A 19,870-nucleotide genomic window follows, 5' to 3' on the forward strand; every position below is an offset into this window, starting at 1 on the left:
CCTCTAAATAACTATCATCTGTATTTCTTGCATGCAATTAAACCCAAGCAAATAATGCTGATTATTTGGCTGCTAAGACTGGAACTGGGAGGGGGGGTGGAATTCAAAGAGGACAAAGGAGACTGTGCACAGAGGCACTCTGCTAGCACAAGCCACTGGAAAAATCCAGCACTGAGGAGGCAGCAGTCATCATGTACAAGCAGGAGTGGGCAAAACGGAGGCCGCTCAGGTAGGGAAGTATCTGCAGTACAAAGCTATTTCACTAACCTTGTAATTTTGCCATCACAATTGTTCTCACAGAGCAGAAGTTTCTAGTAACTTTCTGGTTAATTTATAACATAAAATGGCTGAAGTCAAGTGAGTCGGTTTAAATCGTGAAAAATCACATTGACAGTTGGGACCACACATGCAGAACAGGCAGCAACAAGAAGCATAATACGGAGTCCTATGGCTACCTGTGAGGAGGGCATCAGGGAGGCAGGAGCACATCCCTGAAGTCCTGTGTGGTGGCTTGCTAAGGAGAAACTTCACCTGGTTCTTGCTGGCTTTCTTCAAGGAGCTGGAGAAACTACCATGACAGTTAATGTCTGCAGGCAGTAAGGCATAGGATGAGCTTTGCATATTGAGTCAATGTGCTGACTTAACAGAGTACAGGGTGTGAGATGAGAGCATTGTCCCATCTGCTAGTATGAGCCTGTGTGGCTGCTTGGTTATTTCCAGGGCTTGCTGGAAACCCACTGCTGAATTGCTCTGAGAGGCCACAAGCATCCCCACAGCCCTTGCAGGGAGTCCAAACAAGGCTGGAAGGAAATGTCACTCAGCCCAAAGTCCAGGAGGTACGTGCAACTTCACCACAGAAAATTACATTCATCTACTATGGACACAAAACTGTTGTGTGACAAATGTGGCCAAACTCAGTGCTTGGATACGAGGTCTTACAGGTTGTACCACCACCACCATCAGGCACCCTGGTCTCCCCACAGCACTCAGTATTCACCAGATAGCTCTGAGCAATGTGGAAGAGGTCATAAACTCAAGTCAGCCAACAAACAAGAATGGACGATAACTTCTCTCTGAAAATGTGATACTATGCAGTGCTCCCTGCTCTCAGAGCATTGCCATCTGGCGAGTAAAGGCCAGGGTTTGCTCTAATTAGTTCTCTCCTCCTGCACAAACCAGGACCCTCAGAATGTCCTACAGACCCATGTCAAACAGAACCTCCGCATGCACTGTGGCTGGGAATGAAAGCCTGAGAAAAGGACTCCACCTGGTATTGAGAAAGATGTGGGGTTTACTCATTACACACATTCAAATCTAAATTCCTCTGGGGCTTTGCTGACTGCCCTGAAGACAGAGATTTACACCACTATGCTGACAGCAGAATCAACCCCCTGATGTACTACCCGCTAGCTCAGAGCAGGAATGTTAAAGTACCACTCCATCCCTCCTCCTCCTCCTGGATGAATCTCTGCCCTCTGGTATATGAAAAACGTATTTCACAGCTCCAAATAACAATTCTTTTTGGGACTAAGATGTGACGCCTCCCCCCAGCCCAACTCAACCGTCAGCATGCTGCAGTGGTCCCCGAGGTCTGCCGAGGACGGTGGCAGCAGGCAGCAGCTGTCCCTGCCGCCTGCCTCCCACTGAGTTTCTCCTGCTTCATCCTACGGGAGCAGAGGACAGCGAGTCCCGCAGCCTGCAGGTGTCTCCCAGCGGAGGAGGCTGCGGAGCCCCTTGGGATCATGTGTGGTACCCGAGCAGATGTTCACTTGCTCTTGGTGCTGTTTGTGAGGCAGACCCTCTCTGATCCTGCCAGCGCACTGAAGCACACCAACTCCGAGAGGACGGCCGCACTCCCGCGCCTGCAGCTGCTCCTTTAACATACAAAGGCAGGATTTCAAGTGAAGAGAAGAATGGGAGTCTGGGTGCAGCGTTTCCTTCACTGCTACAACAACAGATTGGAAGAAGCTGAGAGTTTTGATGCCTGGACAACTGGATTCTGAATCGTGAGAGGCTTTGAACGCTCCCCCCCCCTCCCCCCCCCCCCCAATAAAACAAACCCCTTTGACTTCTTCTCTCAGCAGGAGGGGGAGGGAGGGCGGATTTACCATGAAGACAAATCGAAGATGCAGAGCCCTGCTAGCAGTGAGTCTGAATCTGATGGCTCTCCTCTTCTCTACAACAGCTTTTATCACGACCCACTGGTGTGAGGGCACACAGAGGGTTCCCAAGCCGAGCTGTGGGAAAGAGAAGAAGACAAACTGCCTCAACTACAGTGGGAATGAGACTGCAAATGAGACAAACCAGAATGTGGTTCATTACAGCTGGGAGACAGGAGATGACCGCTTCCTTTTCAGGTATTTCCACACTGGGATCTGGTACTCCTGTGAGGAAAATATCAATGCTGCTGGTAAGTATAAAACAACTTCCTTCCAGCTTGTGTTGCTTTGTGTTTGGCTCGGTGTGATAAACACACAGGCAAGCTGTTCTGTGCTGTATCTTAAAGCAGATTCGCCCTGCAGAGAGAGGCAGGATTTTAACAGTTCTTTTGTTGAAAAGCAACCTGTTTCCAGTGAGGGCAAGGATTTGCTTGTTTACCTGCTGGCTGATGCAGGGTCTGTGCTCTAAAGCCAGCTGAAGCTCTGAGAAGCAGTATGTCCTACCCTCCTGGGCACTGCAGCCAGAGACTGGTCAGTGCCTCCCTTCTGGGAGCTGCTCCATGGAGCGCACAAAAGACAGCGGCTGGTAGTTGTTAAGGAGGTTCTGACATCTAATTGTAATTGCTCCTGAAATATCCCCTAAGACAGTAGTCTGAATGACAGGGAAAGCACAAAGGTCACAGTTTTTATTATGCTGTAGCCTAGAGTGCCTCTTTTCTGGTATCCCTTAGGTAAATGACCACCCACAAACCCTTCCTGGTGGCTGGGCTGTATGTTTATTGGAGTAGAGAAATCGCAGTTAAAGGGCACAACTGGGCACAAGAAAGCTCATTTCTGTTCCCTGCTCAGCTGTTTACTGGCTGAGAACCACTCAAGAAGACATCCCTCCAGCTTATCAGTGCCTTCATTTCCTTTGCTGTACCCTGGCACTTACCAAGAAATGAAACACCGGAGGGTGGATGGAAGGTAGCAGCCATGGGACTGATTTAAGTCTCAACAGATGCAAACTGACAGTCCCTACTCCCAGAGCTGTCTGGTAGAGCTAACATCCAAGCTCTGCTTTTGAGAGAGCTTTTTTCTAGATTATGTGACTAGAAAATAAAGTTTACAAATGTGACACAGTATGAGATGATGATGGCTCATGGATACTGGTCCCTCTTTGCTGAGCTGTTTCTGTTCTATCCTGCCATTGCCCAAGGAGTAGACCGGGGAGTTGGTCCTTCAGCACTGTTGGGAGAGAGGAACAGTTATTCATCCTACATGTTGTGTCTTTGAGGACACAAGTTCCTCAATAATGGAAAGTTTATTAGACCCTGGTAAAACTACTCTGTAAGGATGTACTATCAAGTTGGGCAAACCTGGGGAGCAGCTCACAGTCCATTTCATCCCAAGGTGCTGTGTATACTCACTGGAATTTTTGAGGAAGGTGCTTCAAGAATTAGTTGGTCATTAAAACTCAATTTGATGTATGAAAAGGAAAGTTCATTAACTCCAACCTTGGGACTGTCAATAAATAAATAGCTCCATGCTGAAACGAGGGCACCAAAGTAACCTTCCTGATGTTTGAAAAAATATCAAAAGAAAAGATTATTTGTCTTACTGATTTGGAAATAAACTTAGGCCACAGCAACTTCACTGGGCAACTCTCAGCAAGACTCTCCAACTTTTTGAGCATCTTAGCTGGAATTAGGACAATCAAACATGACCGAATTTCTGGCAGACATTGAAAGGTTTCCAAGCCAAGATTTATGTGTGAGATAAGTTGTAACTGCATGACTCCAGCCCACTCAGAAAACTGAATTATCTGTGGGAGAAGAGAAATACAGTGATCTATTCTGTACTGGGTAAACAAAGCTGTGCTGTCGTGGGTGATTTCAGGAGATAGCTGGAAGCCAGCTTTAGAAAGTTATGGTGAAAGCAGGAGAGAACGGGTTGTTTCTCCCTCCCACACCACCACAGCAGCCACACGTGTGTTTCATCTTACTTGAAACAGTAACTTGGTGAAAAGTACTCTTCAGTTAGCAGACCAGGAAGGACCAACCTTTGGAAAGAACTCAGCCAGGTGCAGGGATATATTGGCTTAGACAGACAGCTGCCTAGTTCAGGATTTACCATAGGTTTTTTTCTGGTAAGGACAGGAACAATGTAACGGACACAGGTCTAAATCTGTCCCTAAGAATGTCAACATGAAATAACCATGAAAGTTCTTCATTCAGAATACCAGACTGTCATTACGTTGTCATGGCCTTTTGCAGCCTGACTGGTGATCATTATCTGAGCTCCAGGGCAGTGAGGCCCAATCCAACAGCATTGTGATCATGCTTATACATACACCCCCAATGCTCGATATATCTGTGAGTAACCCATCTCATAGGCTCATCACACCGTCCACAGCATGCTTACTGACCACAGCCCTGTAGGTATCACAAGTCATTATGGCACCATGTTGTTAATACACATCCTAGGATGTCAGGAGAACATCCAGAAAATACTGCTAACCACACAGATAGTAGTGTATTAAATTAGTCAGAATCCCTGACTTGAGTGCACTTCATACTTTCAACAGCATCTTTCTTAAAGCTTTACCAATAGCATACTGAAAATGACTGCAACCGCATTACTCCAGGCAAAGTCCTTTCAGTAGCCATTTCCACAGCCTCACACCTCTGTCAGCAGAACATATGGCCACAGCCTATGGTCAGCACCATTCCTACAGCTCCTGTCCTATCCCTGAAGCCTTGCTGCCCATGTCTAAAGTTAAGTAACATGAATCCCACCAGGAACACATGAGTGCCAGTAACACTCTCTGTGGTTGTGATGCTGTCAAAACTCTCCAGAGACCCCTAACTTTCCACATTCTTAATCTAGCCACCAGGTCTGTCCCTACAGTCACAGTACTGTCAAAACTTTCTGCTGTCTGCATTGGTGCAGCTGCAACACCCCAGATATTGTAGTGCAGACACAATAGGACCAGTTTCCAGAAGGTTGATACTGCAAAGGACAGGATTGCAGGGCTTCCAGTTGGCTGGAAGGGCTGGGACTCAGTCATATCTTAAAATGACATTTAGGCTGCAATCAAAAAAATTTTACTGTTCTCCTCCTCCCATTGTTTATCTGAAATGTCTATTTTGATTCCAGAGGTTGAGGTGCAAAAAGCATGCTATCCACTCTGTGCAGGGACTAGCAAAGTGGGCCTTCATCTTGTTGCAGATTTCTAGTTTTCACTGACATCTCTAACAGAGATTGAATGCTGCGATTATTTCTGAAATAATTTGTGACTCCAGAGTTTATTTTTATCCAGCATACCTAGGATGGCTAAAGAATCCAAAAACCATTTAGCACCTGAGAAATATAATTGTGAATCCCCTCTGGGAATAGAAGGACAGGAGCATATATATTACATTGGTGGGTGTGTCCTGTAATTATTTAGCACAATTTCTGACTCAAAAATATGCTGATTCCCCATCTACCAAAACGAGAATGAAGGCTCTCCTTTTCAAAGTGGATTTGATGCTTTGGATTCCACACAGGTGGAGGTACCATCTGTAAATTGAGCAATGCACCTGATCTCTGGAAGGGGATGAAGCTAAAGCATACCCTGTGAGCTCTGCAGATATTGCTGGTCACACATCCTGTTCTGCACTCACATGCTGCACAGGGCACTTGGTGCCTCATCCCAAGCCACAAATTCCTTGGACATGGCCAGGTGTCTCAGAGCCAAGCTCTCTATCATTTAATTTCTTTTTGAGTATGACTTCAAGTGCATATCTGATGTCACACTTGCAGTCTAGGTCTGTCCTTGTGTCAGTACAGGACACCTCAAGATAACAGGCAAGTGATGTATTAATAGCAGCAGTAATAAACTAACCAGTAGATTCCATGACTCAAGAACATACACATCATGAAAAAATTAACACATGAAGTAGGTAAGGTGGCATACCTTATCCTAACAGGTAAGAGGAGTTTGAGAGCTGGGAAGCAATAATGAGTTAGTTTTGCTCAATAGTGTGTTTGCTTTGATTTTAATAGAAAAAAAATCCACAAACTCAGAGCTTGTTTTAGTTGCTAATGAACAGGCAATCTCAGTAATAACATCCACATTCAGAGGGAAAAGCAGCTGCCTTGATGCCTTATAAGAGTACTGTCCCATTAAATAAATGAGCATTTTCATGTTGCTCACCACACTCCATAGAAGTCAGGTAGATCAGGAATGGCTATGTGTAGTTCTGTTCTTGGAATGATATTTTAAGGGCAGGGGGTCTGTAGCTCTTTGCATGCTCTGTACCACATATTCCTTAGCACTCTAAATGGTAAAGAGGAAATGGTAGAGAGGAACTTGCGTGGTATATAAGGATGCATCCAAATGGGCTGTAAATATGGACATCAAATGCACATTTGTGAAGGGCCCAGAGAATGAGAGAGGTATACCCTGCAGAAATAAATAAATAATGTAAAGACAAGAACTTGCCATACACTTTCACTTATCCAGAGCGGTACTGCATCACCCTTCTCCCCCACCACCGTGTGGTAATAAGCATATGTGATTCACCATAGGCGGCTGTCCAGAGAGGGGGACCGGGGAAAAGCACCTTATTACTGTACAATTAAAAGCAAGAGGAATTGAAAATTCTTGCTGGATTATGAGAAATACAATATAATTGGCATGACTGAAACCTGGTGGGTTTATTCGCATGACTGGAATGTAAAAATTGGTAGTTATAAATTGTTTAGGAAGGGAAGACTGGTAAAAGGAACTGAGGAGGTAGAGCTCTATATTAAAGATAAAATTTCCAGTGATGGAGAAACTGAACCCAGGGGGCCTGGATAATCTCCGTCTGAGGATGTTGAAATAATTGGCACATGAAAATGCAGGGTTAGTAGCAAGAATCTGCACACTGCTGTATTCAAAGACTGGGAAAAAAATGTATACAGGCCACTTGACCCAGCAACCTTAGGACAGTTTTCAGGGAAAGTGCTCACAGCAACAAATGGGTTTTATCAAAGGCAGGGTTTTATTAAAGGTGAATCTTTTAACAATATGAATAATTTCTTAGGGAAGAGTAATGCATTAGGCCCAGTCTCTATGGATTTACAAAAAAAAGCATTTGATGGAATGTCCCACTGAAAATTCTTTACAGAAGAACTACAGAGAGGAGAGAATGGTAACAACATGGTGATAGATGTAGGCATGCTTCCACACCAGGGAACGCTAAATAGTCTGAGCCTCTTCAGACTGGAAGGAAGGCACAATGTACAGAGAGCTATGATATTGGTGGGGATCAACTGGGAATGGCAGAGCTCAGACAAGAAATAGCGTTGACTGCTTCTGCAAGCTAAGAACAATAAGGCATAGCAGACAAAAAGAAATACTCCTTCCTACAGAGCTCCCTGCCAGGGAATGCTGTGAAGGCCAAAACTGGGATTGCATGGATGCAGGGAAGAAATAGCCATTTGTGTTACTAACATTATGATTTGTGAGCAACCTCTGACAGGGAAGTCCTTGAACTACTGATGCAGTACTGATATCACAAGGGGAGCACATGGGCAAAATCACCCTATACCCACCCTTTTGTTCTCCCCTAAATATCTGTCATGGGATGACAATACAAAGATAGTGAAGTATGTAGATATTTTGCCTGAACCTGTAGTGCAGATTTTACTTTATTTATTCTAATGGGGATAAATAGAGAGATTGTAAACTGACTACAGAACAGTCACAAAAAGGCTGTGGCAAGTAATATAAATAGGGAAATTATTATAATGGAGATCAGCTATTTCTAGTTATCCTCAAATTTGGGTTTACGACTGATTCTGTTATTGCTGAGATTAGCAAACTAGGAAAAAAAAATTAGGGATACAATTCATGTCACCTAATCTGTAAAAAAAACCACAACAAAAACAAAGGCAAGATGAATCCCATAGCAAACCTGTGGACATTAGCAAATGTAAATGTCTGTGCCTAAACTGATCGACGTCATTGTTACAGTCAGTGCGTATTTCCTGGGAAGATTAAATTCCTACTCATATGGGATGAACTGAGCCCTGGGATTATATTTTTTCCTCATTGGCCAAAAAGGAATCCATATAAAAAGTTGCCATTTCTAACACAGAAGTCTTAATTTGAAGAGAATAATCCTACTTTAAATGAACTCCTTACATATGCTGAGACACAAAGTCTGGGAATACTGGCATTAGAGAGGAGAGATTTTTCTGCATAAGTAAAAATGTGAGCTGGTCTGATAGAGTTGCAAGAATAGTACTAAAAATCAAAAAAAAAGCAGCTTTAAAGCACAAAACACTGAGGCATAAAATTCTATGAGGATACAGGTAGTTAGCAATTGCAGGCAAAAGATGCGAAACAAGTTGTGGGCCGGTATTTGTCTGTGGGGTGACTGAGCTGCAAAGTGCTGTGATATAAAAGAAAGGTGTTATTCTAGGGAAAAATTAGCACCACTGCGCAAGGTTCAGATAACACCGGTGCATTTCACTAATGCCATCGTGTATAGTTACGGTAAGAAAAAGGGGGAGGTGAAACAGATGCAGAGTGGGATTTCTAAGTAGCTAAGGAAAAGAGAATCTCCTTCAAGAAAAGAAAAGAAAAGAGAAAAGAAAAGAAAAGAGAAAAGAAAAGAAAAGAGAAAAGAAAAGAAAAGAAAAGAAAAGAGAAAAGAAAAGAGAAGAGAAAAGAAGAGAAAAGAAGAGAAAAGGAGAGAAAAGGAGAAAAGAAAAGAAAAGGAGAAGAGAAAAGAAGAGAAAAGAAGAGAAAAGAAGAGAAAAGAAGAGAAAAGAAGAGAAAAGAAGAGAAAAGAAGAGAAAAGAAGAGAAAAGAAGAGAAAAGAAAAGAAGAGAAAAGAAAAGAAGAGAAAAGAAGAGAAAAGAAAAGAAAAGAAAAGAAAAGAAAAGAAAAGAAAAGAAAAGAAAAGAAAAGAAAAGAAAAGAAAAGAAAAGAAAAGAAAAGAAAAGAAAAGAAAAGAAAAGAAAAGAAAAGAAAAGAAAAGAAAAGAAAAGAAAAGAAAAGAAAAGAAAAAGAAAAGAAAAAGAAAAGAATAACTGGTCCTCTTTAGTATAACATTTAGTATAAAAATGAAGATCTAGAGGGGATGTGATGGTACCTTATCCGTATATATATATATATATATGTATAAATATCAAGAAAACAATAGGACTTAAGTAACTTGTCATTGAGAAAAAAAGCGAAAATCCAAGAAGGGGTTCCTAGAGAGGGTGTCTCTGGACTTCACCTCCACAGAGGGCAGTGTGAACAAAGGAAACCCATGGGCTGAAATGGATACTTCTTGAAGTCACAGAAAGAACTGGACCAGGGAAAAGGAATGTTTCTGGCACGAGGAAGCTTGGAGTGAGTCCTGCATAGCTGATTTGTTGGTATCTTAAACGAGGTCTGAAAGGATTCATCTTGGTTTCACTGCCTTGCTGACACCATGTCTATATTCTATTACATGACATCCATGCTTCAGGGCTGCAGTGGGTCACCAGTAGGAGCCAAGAAAAAAACAGTTGCTGACTTGGTGCTTACCATGTTCTCTGGAGGGTTTTATGCCTTCTCTAAAGCATCAGAAATTGGCTACAGGTGGAGACAGTGTGTGAGGAGGTTGCTTTGCTGCCGTTGACATTATTACAGCTTCTCAGTATCTAATTGGTATGTCTGCTCATGCACTGAACATTAAACTGATGATCTAATTTGAGATCAGAAGGGAAATCTCCCTCAGGCTAGATAACAAGGATAGTAACAAATTTTTGCCTTCCTTTACAACATGGGGAAGGTCCATTTCAGAAAAGCACTTGTGAACTTCTAACAAATCCCTGTTTTTTTGCTCTCAGGATAAGATAGGCCTGGCCATAGGAATTTAAGCTATATGATAAGAGTCTTCAGATCTGTTCATGTTCCTCACGTTCACTTTTGCTTTCTTCTTGTGGTACATGATAGCTGTGGGTTTTGTGGTGGTGATTGTTTTATTATAGACATTTGGTTTTTTATAGGATGTTGGGGATATTTTGTGTCTGCAGTGCACTGGGAATTTTGGACTTTAGGTCTTCCTGATCTTGCTAGACAGACTAGCTATATGAACATCTATCATACATAAAATGTGGATATAAATCCCTGCAGGCTGAGACTCATAAGAGTAAAGGAAGGGACTAGGCAATGAACTACTTCTTTCTTATTTGATATGTTTCTACCTCATGAGCAAAAACTGTGTTTCTTTCTCTTTGGATGTGTCTGTCCTCAACCATTTAACCCAGTAGCTTTAAAGGAAGCATCTGAGGGGTTCTGGTATTTTCTCATAAACAGAATAAACTTCAGAGTGCTGGAAGACTAACACATAGGTCCCATATCTCAAAGAGAATGGAGATGCTTACTCCAGTGTCAGTGCAAAATATGAACAGATACATTCATGGCTACAGAAACAAATACAGGATGGGATATCAATCATCATCGTATCCCGTGGTTTTTGAATTATACCAGGATCAATGCTGATTTTAAAACTTTCCTTGTATGGAATTAACAGACACGGCTTACTAACAGATCTCAAAATGGGGACTTACCAGGGAATAGGGCTGCTTCTAGCAGCACCCTCTGTTAATCATAAAGTGGCGTAATGCTTTTCAGTATTCTTGTTGGTAAACAAAATGGTAATATAAATCTTTCCTGATCCAGCTTACAAATGACTACAGAAAACAGTAAAACAGTAAATAATAAGAAGCAGATGTTATTACTATGGAATGACATAGCTTGCAGAATAGTCACAGGCAAGCAAAATTCACTTTAAAGTGTTCTAGCTTGCATTTAGCTGCATTGGGGGTGGGGGGGGTGGGGGGCAAGGATGCAAACCATGCTTACAGTGTGGGAAACTGATTTAAGAAGCAGAGCCATTCCACCACATCTAGACCCACTAGGTTTGGAAAGACCGAAAAAAGCATCATACTGTCATTCAGCCGGACTTCACTGAGCATCACCTGGTCAGAAAAAAATCCACTAAATGAGAATTTCTTGCAAAGTTATTAGGTACAAGCTTGGAAATACGGTTCACAAGAGGAAATACAAGCACAACTTTTTTTCACTTGATTTCAAAACGTGGTCATTCATTTGCAGTGTAGTGCAGTGTACTTCCTTTAAAAGTCTGTGGCTGAAAGGTTAAAGTTAACTCAGTTCCCATACCTGAAGTCGGGTTTGCCTGCCTGGAAAACCAGGATGCTTCAACCCAAAAAGCAACTGAGTGTCGTTGGATTAGGAGAAGTTTCTGGAGTTCACTTTGAAACAGGCAGCCTAAATTGCAACAGCTGAGGAACAGAGAGCAGATAGACACACAAATGAGGGAAAAAATATTGTTACAGTGTCACTGTGTTAACAGTGAAGAAGGAATACAGGTTGATGTAGTACAGGCTCTGACATTCAAGGTCCCCTCCCCTCCAGTAATCCCTGTGTCCCTTACCTACAGTCACTTGCATGTGTTTCAAGCTGCAACCTCAGGACTCACGTTCACAGGGACGTGCCAGGCCACCAGAGTAATGCTCTGTCCCAAATCTGTCTTTCTCTCCATTTTGGCACGCATCAACTTTAGAAGTTTTCATTTTCTGGAGTAATCGCATCAGTGAAAAGAAGTTTTCTTCTTTGCTGTCAGTGACTTTCATATCTGCCTGCCCTGCTCATGTATCTCTGGAGCTAGGGCACCAATCCAGTACAAATACTCTGGTTGGGCATTATCTGGAGAGAAACACTGGCATGGATAAAAGAGAATCCGTATTGATCCACAGCTAATAATTGGAAGGAGTGGGATATGATTGGTTACTTACTCTTTTGATCTTTGTTAATCACCAGTCTGAATGGAACTGCTAATGCAGTCACACAGAAGACTGCAGAAGGTATGTCATACTTGTACAATGATAGATTTCAGCTACATCTTCTGCGAAGAGCATCATTTCTAGCCTTTCACAGATTTCTGGGGAGAATTTATAGTCCCACAGATACTGGACTGCTGATAACTACCTTATTTTGGTATAATTACACCCACACAGAGTAAGCACAGTGTGACAGATGGGCACCTGTGGGATGAGCAGGTAAAAACCTTCCTCTTCCTGTTCCACGGTTCAAAATGCTTAAAGCAACTCAGAACTCTTTGTCTGATTTAATGTTTTCCAAATTATAAAGTCAGGTCTAATTTGACATCAGAATCATTGAAGGACTCTCTCAGCACCATTGTTTCCTTGATTCTCCCAATCATTTAGAAAGCTGAACTATTTTCTAGCTCTCCAAATGATAAATGTGTGCACACATCTTTCAGGCCTTACTAAGATAATCAGATGAGTCTTGTGACTTGGATGTGTTTCAATTAGATGTGATTTGAGAGCAGCCTGTGGAGATGTTTGCTTTCAGATACTGTGCAAGATTTTTCACATCAGGAAGAGTTTCAGCACAGAAAATGCAGTTGCCATGGCATATAATCCCAGTTAGCACGAACACTCTGGGCACTCCCTGCTCTGCCCGCACCCTCTGCCCACTGCACAGCTATCTACTGCTCCAAGGAACTGAAGGGGAAACTCCACAGCGTGGATGATACCTCTCTGATAAAATTATTACCATTTCTTTGTGAATAAGTGAATTGAGGCAAAATGCATGCCTGAAATTAAAAAGTGTAAAGCTTAAAGTTTTTCCACTTTAAGAGGTAGAAAGTTTTAAGAGTTTGAATTTGCTGAAAAAAACCTGTAGTATAGCATTCCAATCTAAAAGCAACCCCAAAAGGGAAAAAGGCTGAGAAATCAACCAAATTCTCATGTTATTTGGAAGTAAGAGAAATGTTGATGGGCAGCAGCTATGAATGACAGCTGTTAGAGTGAAAGACAGCAATTGTTTTCATAGTTCAAGACATATTTAGTGCAATTCTGGACGAACTTGTTTACTTTCCAGAAGAAAATATCGCTCCAGCAAAATCAATGTGGTCAACTGAAAAATGTTGATTTTGCAGATTAATACTCAATTTTTCATTAGAAAGAAATCAATTAAATACTCTGTCTGAGATCTGCTTAATCAAAAGTGGAATATTTCACTCACTAATTAACCTGATACAACGCAGCTTGAGTGAGCTCATTAACCTGTATTTTCCCTAATGTAGTACTTTATTTCACTGAAGTTGTGTTGGAGTCCTCAGCCTCGTCTAGGCTGGGATCCCTTGAGGGTTATGTCTTTTTTTAGACAAATACAATGATTTTACTCTCAGTAGATGATGTGGGATCTCATCAGAATCACATGACTCCAGATATAATTGGAGAGATAAAGATTTGTTAAGGCCTATTGGGAAAAAAGGGGACCTTGTCTTTCGTAGGCTGGGAGCCAGTGTTACTAAAAGGGAATGCTGTTTAAATGAAATGTAATCATTTAAATTTCCATCAGAACTGTACTTTTGAACTCGTAAAATTTTATGCAGAGTAAGTGAATACAGACAGCTTTTTCTTTTCTTTGAGATGAAAAGCAGAGTTATAACAGAGATCGTTCAGAAATCACCAGATTTCTTTTAAGTCACATTATTTAACTAGAATATTTTGAAACCATGTAGTTGGGAGACATACAAACTAGGATTTTTTAGAGTTGTTTTTATTCTGCTGCCCTGGTTGTTAATGAGGCATCTATCACTGGCTCAGAAAGGAAAGAACTTGGGAGTGTAGGACCAGTAAGTACAATCCAGGACATCAACTTCTGATCCTTGCTATTGCAACAGCCACGTTATAAACTTAGAATACTATCTTAAAGCCTATGCTCTTTTTGGAGTGTTTTCTGCCCTCTTCCCAGTTTCCAGTCTAAACCACCAGTTTACTGAGGTAGACTCTGGAAAAATCCAATCACTGTTGCACAGTGTGGGGTCCTGAAGACGGGCGCACACAAACCATACATTTTAGACAACTGGTGGAAGAAATGGTAGAATACACACGGGTTTCACAAAGGCTTACAGTCAGAGTGACTCCAGTGCGTACAGTGAGCTTGGAAGACATCTGTGCACTATAGTTTAGACCCAAACTATATGCACCTAGTCCTGCCTCTCCAGCTGCCTTATAGAGTTCCCTAATTGCTCCCTAGAGTTGTCCATAGACCTACAGCGGAATGGCAGCCTGCATCCACTTTGGAACTGCAGCTGAGCAGATCTGTCACAATGCAACTGCACTGTGCCCACGACAAGGAGTGCAGCCCATAACAGGGAAAGTAGCCCAGTACACCGAGCAGACCTGATGGTCTATGGAACCTGTTTGTCTTCATTCTCTGAAAGGACCAAATTTGAGGGATTTGGAAAAGCCACTTCCTTAGCTTTTCCTTTCAAATTATTGTTCAGGCTAGGGAGGTACAGATGTCTCTGAACTCTGCCTGAGGAAGGTAGGAGGAACAAGCATTTGCTTCCAGCACAGAGTCCCAGCTGTCCAAAGTATGTGTGACACTGAAGTAGGACTCTTCAGTGGATAAGGTAACAGAGCAGCCTCACTACCTCCATGGGGAAGGCGAGGTGTCTGGGGGACTGGTCTACCTATCTGAGGTGACAGGACATGTGGGTGACCCCTCCACCGTGTGCGACTGCTTGTCAGCAGTGTCCTGCAGTGCCTCCTTCCCATCCCTACAGAAGTTCTACTCTTACCAGCTCATTTACTTTCTCCAGAACACAGCTCTGCCAGCACAGTGCCTGCTTTTCACACAGCCTTCTACTTTTTCCTGAAATGATTTGATTTTGAAGACATGAGACAATTTTCATGACAAGTATGTGCCACAGACTTGAAAGAGCTGGAAGCTCAGGACTTCCCTCCATGTTGCGAGCAGCAGAAGGAGAATAAAGAGCAGGGGCTTCAGGTGGGAAGCAGGACAGAGATCATCTCATGCTGCCACACCTTTCTCTGTGTCCCTGGCACTGACACAGTGATAAAATCCACATCTTCCTGTACAGTGATTCCTAAGAACACGCAGCAGCCCAAAGCTGAGCTTTCTTCAGTAGGAACTACTGAGGAGCTGGAAAGCATTTGACCTGCACTTCTGCGGGAGCTTCCACAGCTGCAGAGCCATGAAATGGGAAAAGTCTTAATGAGCCTGTCTGAGCAAATGCTGTGTGTGCTCCTAGGCAGCAGATGCCAGGAGACTTTAAGGCCCAGGGGATCTCTCCTCCCTTGACTGTTTGCTGCTGGTGTCCTTCCCAGTTCAGGCTAGGCGCATATTGAAGATGCAGGTGCACACACATGCACATGCACACACACACATGTGCAAGCATGCGTGACACTAGTGTGGCTGGCCACACAGGCCAACCCAGAGAGAGCTGTGCCTTTACCAGCACACACAGAAACAACATCACTCCCAACAGCAAGCTTGCTCCTCTTCCTCCTCTCTGGCTGAGCAGGTTTGCAGATCGCTACTGAAACCTGCACATCCCTTCCCTCTGTAGATGCACAAGCACATCACACTAATGGTCCCTCAGATATTATCGTGGGCTGTAAGTTTATCTTCCATACCAAGACTGCAAGACTCTTACCCAGCCACTAGCTTGGGCCTTGGGCCTTTCCTGATATCTGTCCTCCCGCTTTTCGGCTGGTTAGGTTTGAAGCTCCCTAGCAAATTAGAAATACACATAAACATGCACATAAGTAGTATTATATTAATTAATTAGGATTAATTAGAGAAAAACACACACAATTTTTGGGCTGTTGCTGGTATGAAGTCCCGACCCATGACCCCTTCTTGGGAAGCCCAGTAGAGACACAACTGAGCCCGTGCAGTACCAGTGGTTGTGAGGGAATGTATTTGCAAGGGCTTGCAGAGATGATGTTTCTACCTCACCCTTGGGAAGCCATAAAAGAAGGCAGTATCAAGTGTTACTGATGTTTAGGTGGTCGGTCAGCCCTCTCTCCTCAGCCTCCAGCAGCTCCCTGACACTGCTGAGCTCCAGAGAGCTTCACATACACTGTACACGGGCATTGCTCCCACGTGGAAGTGGAAAGCATTCAAGCCAGGTCATGCCTCTTCTTTCTTATGTGTTACATGCAGGAGAGCACACTTCTTGGCTATCTCTTCTGTCAGAATCGCTGCCACAAATGGGTGAAGGCAGGACTATCAGGGGAATGAATCCTAGACACTGTTCTTGTTGCATGTCTAAACAGCCTTTTCTGTATTCTCTAAAGAGTCTCCAGGAGCCTGGTTATGAGGAGAAGATGCATCTGGAAAAGGGCAGCACAGCAGGATAAACTCTGCCAAGTCTAAAATTAAACTTAAGAGAGCTTAAGAGATCGGTTATACAAGATACCCAAAAATAACTTAGAATAAATCCTAAGAGGAACAGTGAAAGCACTGCTGACATCTTCAGTTCTCAGTGCGATGCCTGTCTGCATGTTGAAGTACGAATGTGGTCTATAAATACCACCAGTGGTTACCATTGAAAATGGAGGAGGGGTTTCCAGTGCTCCAGCAACAAGAACAATGGAGGGAAATGTTCTTTATCAGGAACTGCTTGTGCAATTCCTACCACAACCTTTAGCAATAAGTCAGGCCAGGCATTAACCACTGAAAATGAAGTGACCTCCTTCCAAGCTTTTCTCTGTCTCCAATCTACAGTCATTTCTCTGTGCTACAGCTCCAAAAGGACTTCTGAACACTCCAGCATTTTCTGTCCATATTATTTAAACTGGAGGCCTCAGCCATGTCCAGCTGTCCTGGGAGAGGTGGGGGTCTGGGCAAGCTGATTTGAGGGAGGATGAGGATGCACATTCTTCCAAATAGCCTGTGATCACGCTCTACATCGGTCCTGCAGACAAGACACCTGCAGCCAAACACTATGGTACCACCAGCCTCTGCAGTACGCACGCAGGTCAGAAAGGCTTTGTACCTTGCCATGTGTCTGAAACACAGCATGTATCTCCAGCTCTCAGAACAGCCTGTGCAGTTTCTGTAGTAGCAAATGCCATTCCTCTTTGGCTGGCTTGGGATAACATGCTAGAGTCAGGTGTTTGTTAAAATTTTCCAGTAATAGAGCTTCAGATTCAGTGCAGCTTCAGGTGAGAGATGATTCAGTGCTAGCCAGTTAGCTTGAAGTCAGTTTAGAATAAAACTGTGGTAGACGTAACATCTTGCATCCGAAAAGAACAGCCACAATCCCAAACCACAGATCCATATGGCTAGAATGAAAAACCCTGATTAACCTGCTTACATCGCATCTGAATCTAAAGGTCACTCTCCCAATATTCCTTTGATTTTATGTCAATGCTTTCCTGACATACCTCACACCCTAAAACTCAGAGTCTGGATGAGAATGATTCCTGCTTACAGCACAGTATTTTTCATAGTCCACCTGTATCTCTGGATTTCTTGGTCAGGGACCTAAAGTACACCAAGTGTGAAAAGATACTGAGGGAGGTGGCCTTCTTCATGTCCTTAAAAGTAGAAGAAGGATGACTACAAAGATGACAAAGCAGCTAGAGAAGTTCAGGTTGGCTGTGAGGAAACACTTTTCCTGAAGGGTAGTGCAGCCCTGGGACCAGAACAGGAGAGAAACTAAATAGTGACAGGAGAGTCACTAAATAATGAGTGTCACCATCCTTGAAGTATTTCAAATGTGGCTGGGAAATTTCACACCTGACCTGGTCAGGTGTTAGTGATAGTCCTGCTCTGAAGGAGGCTGGACAAGAGACCTGCAGGCTTCTGTCAACACAACACTTCTGGGCTGCTGTGATTTCTGTGATCCATCACTTATCTTTCAGTCTGTCTGCCACAAAACTTAATAACTAACTCATCTGACATTCCTTCTGCTCAGGTATAGACTGCCCTACCTACCTCTTTGGAAACAGAGATGGTGCTTTGATAAGAACTCAAGTGTCGCTTCCTTGTCTTGACTGTCCTCTTGGCCATGCCTGGATTCACAGAGTAGAAATCCTCTCCCCTGCCACGGAGATATTTAAATGTTCGTTTCAATGTCAAGTGGACCTTTTCTTTTAGAGCAACTTATTCATACACAAACAGGCTACAGTCTATGTACACAACATTTTTAAGCATATTTAGCATAGGTTTAAAACTGCAAAAAGTAAATTTAAAAAGTGGTAATAGCAGCATTATAATAATAGATTGTTATTTCAGCACAGTTATAATTTGAATGGTTATGTTTATCTTAATCCCACCAACAAAGACACCAGAAAGATTAACATCTTATATTGGTTTGTATATATAATTAATTACAACTAGGAAAAAATTACACACTGACTTCAACATCACTACAGCATTTCACTGTTTATTCTTTTTTAATGGCTTACATTTCCTAAATTGGTCTTTTGACTGTGCAATTAAAATTGAGAAAAACTAATATAAAAACCTACTCCTATAGCTGTCTGCATCAATTAATGTCTTAAAGGTCAAAATGGATTCTTCTCCATTACCTCTGGCAGGCATGCTGGGCTCTGATTCCTTGAGGCAGGCAGGCTATGGGTCACCCTGGAACATGTCCTGCTGAAGGAGACACATGCACTTGGTGGATGGATGTACCTAGAGCAGAGGAATTGTTTTATAATCTCTGACTGCCTGAAGAAGGAATAAGAAAGGTCAAAACATCCACCCTTAAGATACATTTTCTGCTCAGAAGCACTAGGCTTCTCAAAAACGTCTGCAAAAATGGAGGTGGAGTCCTAAACAGAGAAAATGTAATTTAAAATGATAAACAGATGCAGCAGCCACAAAGCAGAGGGAGTGGCACAGGGCTCTGATGGTCACAGCAAGGCATTTGCCTGCTTTGTCAATTTTTTTTTTTAGATGCTATGCAATTGCTTAGCTTGCTTTGTGCTTCAGGTTTTGTCTGTCCTAGTCACATGTGTTGTATCTGTTTGTTGAGATGTCTGTGCCCATGGCAATGCTTCCTGGAGCAAGGAGGTTCGGTCACACCCTGGTGGGGCGCAGGCATTGTCCTGACCACGAGAAGGAGAGCAGAAGCGTTGGTGAGAGAGGCCTGTGCCCTCCCAGCACCACCCCTCTGCAGTGTTTTGCGCTCTGTCTCTCCATCTGACGTGCAACACCATTCCTGGCCTTGGGAAAGAGTCTCACTGACCCCACAGGGATCCAGCCATCAGAGAGAACTTTTTTCTTCATTAACTGTATTTCATACTCCTGATGAAGGGACTTTAATCCTAAGGGAGAGTCCAGCCTTGTGAGCCCCACATTTTTGGTGCAGGATGCAGGCACAGGAAAATGTCTGCTCTTTGTGTGAGACAACCTAGTGAGCCTGTAGAGAGTCAGGTGGGAGCAAGGACAGAAACACCAGTCAGAGAGAGGAGGCAGAGCAAAACCAATCAACTTCTGTCTCCTAAAATAATCCTTTTCTTTTAAAGGTGAAAAATGTCGAAGTTTTATTGACCTTGCCCCGGCTTCTGAAAAAGGTAAGACGAAACAGTCAAGGCTTCTTCCCATTTTACAAATTGCACCAGTATTGTTTCTTGTCGTACTTCAGTGCCAGGGGAAACATTACTTCCTAAGCACACGAGCACCTACATGTCATCCAGATTACACACAGTCAGGTGAAACAAATGCCAAGGGTTTATGACAGCTGTTTACTTGGTTTATGCAGATCTGTCATTTCTCTGATGCATTTTCTCTTCATTCAGCTGATTTTTTTTCAAGAATATAAAGATCTATATTGTAATACAGACATTTCTTTTCTTCCTCTAGTGAGGAAGGACATGCTACATGGTTTCCTCAGGCC

At 43.0% G+C, this 19,870-nt stretch overlaps 1 protein-coding gene across 2 annotated transcripts in view; it reads left to right on the forward strand.

Moving 5' to 3' along the window:
- Positions 1 to 2,021: 2,021 nt before the first annotated feature.
- Positions 2,022 to 19,870, forward strand: part of GSG1L (GSG1 like) — a 59,290-nt gene continuing 41,441 nt past the window's right edge. For both annotated transcript variants that reach the window (XM_056338187.1, XM_056338188.1), the window contains exons 1-2: positions 2,022 to 2,410; positions 19,500 to 19,547. In XM_056338187.1, coding sequence (XP_056194162.1) covers positions 2,110 to 2,410; positions 19,500 to 19,547 — 349 coding nt within the window. In that variant the 5' untranslated portion in view covers positions 2,022 to 2,109. The remainder of the gene's footprint in view (positions 2,411 to 19,499; positions 19,548 to 19,870) is intronic.

Source organism: Falco biarmicus, chromosome 4, assembly GCF_023638135.1.
Source record: "Falco biarmicus isolate bFalBia1 chromosome 4, bFalBia1.pri, whole genome shotgun sequence".
NCBI classification, from domain to species: Eukaryota; Metazoa; Chordata; class Aves; order Falconiformes; family Falconidae; genus Falco; species Falco biarmicus.